Here is a 3,615-nt window from a genome sequence, read left to right on the forward strand (position 1 = left end):
TCTCTTCTTCTTCTTCCAGACATACGCCCCTTATATCCCCACTACCATCTTCCAGTCAGATGTCGGCAAGCCCCACTCCTAGGTAAGAACGAACTACTAAATCATCAACTTAAGTAGAACGTATGGCATTTATGTTTGATGATTATACATTTTTAATCAACTTACAAAAGTAAAATTCTTTGACAATTGAAGGTTGACATTGATATTGTGCTTATGATGATAAAACATTTTATCCATAAACTATGAGTCGTTAAGTATTAAGAACACAATATTACGACAGCGTGATTATTTTCATATGATTGTAATTCTCCATAACAGGCCTACCAACACTCCATCTCAGGTGGGCACGACGACTGGCGGAGCAGCTGCCAAAAACAGCACCATGGCGAGAGCACCCAGCCCGCCTGGTGCTGCAGGTGCATCATCTTCATCATCCGCTCCAAGCTCATACGTTTGGACCACAACAGACCTTAAGGACTTCGACCCCGTCAGAGGTTCTATCGTCCTAGGACAGGGGTCCTATGGCACGGTGTACCTCTGTCGGCATCGCGTCACAGATCGACCCATTGCCCTCAAGACCTTCATGCTGCCTTCGTCTATTAACCAGATGACCAAGAAGGTAACGTCGCAATGCTTGTTTTATCGTTTATTTATATTGCATTAGAAGTGAATCATGCTAGGTTTCTTTATACCGACGTTTTCTTCATGAGGTCAAAAGTAAATAGTAATATTTTTATGATGATTTGTATGATATAATAACAATTACCAATATAGAATCAAAATGATAATTATAAACAGAGTGACTAGTAAACATGTTGGCATAGCAATGATGATGACGACGATAAGAATAGAAAAAAACATCCAAGGATCCAAGGCAAGGTGTGAACACTACTCTTTATGTTCTTCATCCATCTCAACTTGCTTTACACTTTAGGTAGCTGAGATCCAGGAGGAAGCCACCTTACTGGAGTTATTTGGCAGAGAGGCGTGTTTCCCAACGTACCTTGGATGCCTTGAGGTCAGCACTGGGTGTATCGGCCTCGCGATGGAGTTCATCGGTAAGTTGACTAATGTACCTGGGATACTTTGTCATTTCTCATCAAACAAAATAAGTATCAGAGAAAATTAAAGCTATAATTTTAGGACTAGGAACATGAGCACTTGATCGACTGATGTTTGGAACTCAGCTAACAGTCACTAGTTGTGACAGTGACGTATTATGTAGACGTATTATGAAAAAAAAAAATCGTTGTACTACCGATTCGTGGTTCTTAGCAGGTACATAGTCCTGCTGTTTTCAATGTATCTCACTGAAGAATCTGTGAATTCGTATTGGTGAAATCTTAAGTGAAAGCTTGAAACTTCACAATATTAATTATGTGTCAACTGAAAGACGAATTCCAATTTCAAACTATTAGCAACATTTATTGTTATCAGGTGACGCGATAACGGGGGAGACCGTGACTCTGGACAAGGCCATCCGGGGCGGGGTTCCTACCATCACCCACACCAACTGGCTCCAACTGGCCTTGGATATCTGCAAAGGACTTGACATCATTCATCAGAGAGGATATCTGATGAATGATTTAAAAGAGGATAATGTCCTGTTAGACAAGTCCTCTTCAGGTGAGTTCAAGTTCGTCAACCCGAAATACTTGCTAAACACTCTAATTTTCCTTCTCCTTTTTCTATTACCTTTTTGAACAAAGAAAAGGTATTCTAATCCTTCTAGTAACACATATCTTACACATCGACAGATGTTTACTCAAATGAAAGCACTTTAAGATAATGCATTACACAAGTGAGGTCAAAGATTGTCTTTCATCTATTCATCTTTATAGTTTTGAGCCTTTATTACCGTCCCACCAGTATTCGTAGTATATTTTTGTCTTTCCTCCCTACCCCTCTATACACAAGCACAAACACACATGGTATTTATTTTCATTTTGCCCATGTATGTTCTTCAACAACAGGTCAATGGCGGGCCAGAGTCATAGATCTAGGCTTGGTCTCCCGTCAGTCGTGTTCAACGCACTACTGCTTCACGTCCAACGAGAAGGCCCGATATCTCAGGGGCGAGTTGTACCAACATATCGCCCCAGAGGTAGCCCTTCGAGATCAGGCTACTGACGTCCATAGCGATGTCTATCAGGTGGGTCGGCTGATGAACATGATGGGGCAAGCTGCTGGTGATGGGAGTCTAATGCTCATTGGTGCGCTCTGCGGTAATCCCAACCGAGCTTTCCGGCCAGCCCTAGGAGCTGTGGTCCAAGAGCTGGAAAGGATGATATAGGTGATGTGACGCATCGAAACCCGAAAAGATATCAAAATAAGATACCAATATCTCTTTTTGGTGCACAGGTATATTTGAATTCAAACCCATATATTTTGCAAGCAAAAACGACAACGGTATCCTTTGGCGTACTCAGTTGACGGCTTAAAAATAACAAAACCAGAGATAACGAAGTTTTGTCAACTTTTTAATCTAGAACACCAAAAGCACCGCTCCCTAATATGGAAAAGCTTAAGACAGAGTGTAGTCTCTGTCTCGAGCACCAAATCTTATCCTTTGAAAAAAAAAACTGAAATAAAAATATCTTTGAATCAACCGCGCTTGAACAGTGAGTTCAATCAAAATCCAAAGCTGGTTAGTTTACTGCTACAAAATATGCAATCTAAACCTGGCATAGCTCAAAATGTCTTTTCGGATTTCGATGCAAAGGTGAGTATACCTGTATATATTCCTATCATTTTCAAAGTTATTTTTCAAATTTGTGACTTCCTTGCAGCAACGATGGTGCCAAGCAAAAAGGTAAACAATGGATAAATATATAAATGAATACAGGGTACGTGATACCAACCGTCGACAAACAAAGATGTTGTATAGGGCTACTTGCTGGTAAAGAGGAGAATACTCTATTACTGGAACGAGCAAAAGATAATGATTCACTGATACAGTGGTTTCCATCTTGATGAAAATGTGGGTAGAAAGCAAAAAGGACATTAAACCGACCGAAAATTGTTTTTCACTCTAACAAGTTGAAATAGTCAAAGTTTCGTGCGATGTCACAGCTTGATCAAATCAAATCGAATGACAATCGAATGAAGTAGTATTGTCTCTTCAAGTTGACAACGTTTTCATTAGCATGCCCTGCAGTGCCGGTGTAATCTGACAAATATTGCATGATGGGAACGGAGATGGAACGTGATCCAAGGTTGTCCATTAAAGCTATTGTGGGGCAAGGTGGTGCCTCTGTACAAGGTCAGGTAACAACAATAAAACGACAGGTACGTTGTACCATGGTTGTACGGAGCTGGGATACTAACGGGCTGTCCATCAGATACAGTCTCTCCAGCTGAGTGGGGGCTCTTCACAAACAACAAAAATAGCAGTTAGTAGCAGTGACAACAGCAGCAGCAACAGCAACAACAAAACCCGACAGGTAAGTTGTAAGGAGATGGAATATTGAGGGGTTGTCCATCACCGTGTAGAGCGAGGTGGGGCTCTGCACAAGACTTCAACAGCAAGAATATTAATAAAGGGTAAGGTATAAGGAGGTGGAATACTACGAGGTTGTCCATCACAGTGTAGAGCGAGGTGGGGCTCTGCACAGA

At 41.3% G+C, this 3,615-nt stretch overlaps 1 protein-coding gene across 1 annotated transcript; it reads left to right on the forward strand.

Moving 5' to 3' along the window:
* The first annotated feature begins 382 nt into the window (after positions 1 to 382).
* Positions 383 to 2,293, forward strand: LOC139724491 (uncharacterized). Its single transcript, XM_071635624.1, has 4 exons — positions 383 to 619; positions 935 to 1,058; positions 1,438 to 1,626; positions 1,974 to 2,293. The coding sequence occupies exons 1-4, from the start codon at positions 383 to 385 to the stop codon at positions 2,291 to 2,293; spliced, it is 870 nt and encodes a 289-aa protein (XP_071491725.1).
* Positions 2,294 to 3,615: the final 1,322 nt, after the last annotated feature.

The sequence above is a fragment of the Diadema antillarum genome, unplaced genomic scaffold, assembly GCF_040938485.1.
Source record: "Diadema antillarum isolate AM-2024a unplaced genomic scaffold, OU_Dant_1.0 scf00000217, whole genome shotgun sequence".
NCBI classification, from domain to species: Eukaryota; Metazoa; Echinodermata; class Echinoidea; order Diadematoida; family Diadematidae; genus Diadema; species Diadema antillarum.

Excerpts from the sequence above, each read along its gene's own strand:
- LOC139724491 (XM_071635624.1), top strand. The coding sequence starts at position 383 with ATGGCGAGAGCACCCAGCCCGCCTGGTGCTGCAGGTGCATCATCTTCA. Across the intron at positions 1,059-1,437 it reads CCTCGCGATGGAGTTCATCG|GTGACGCGATAACGGGGGAG; the intron begins GTAAGTTGACTA and ends TATTGTTATCAG. Across the intron at positions 1,627-1,973 it reads GTTAGACAAGTCCTCTTCAG|GTCAATGGCGGGCCAGAGTC; the intron begins GTGAGTTCAAGT and ends CTTCAACAACAG.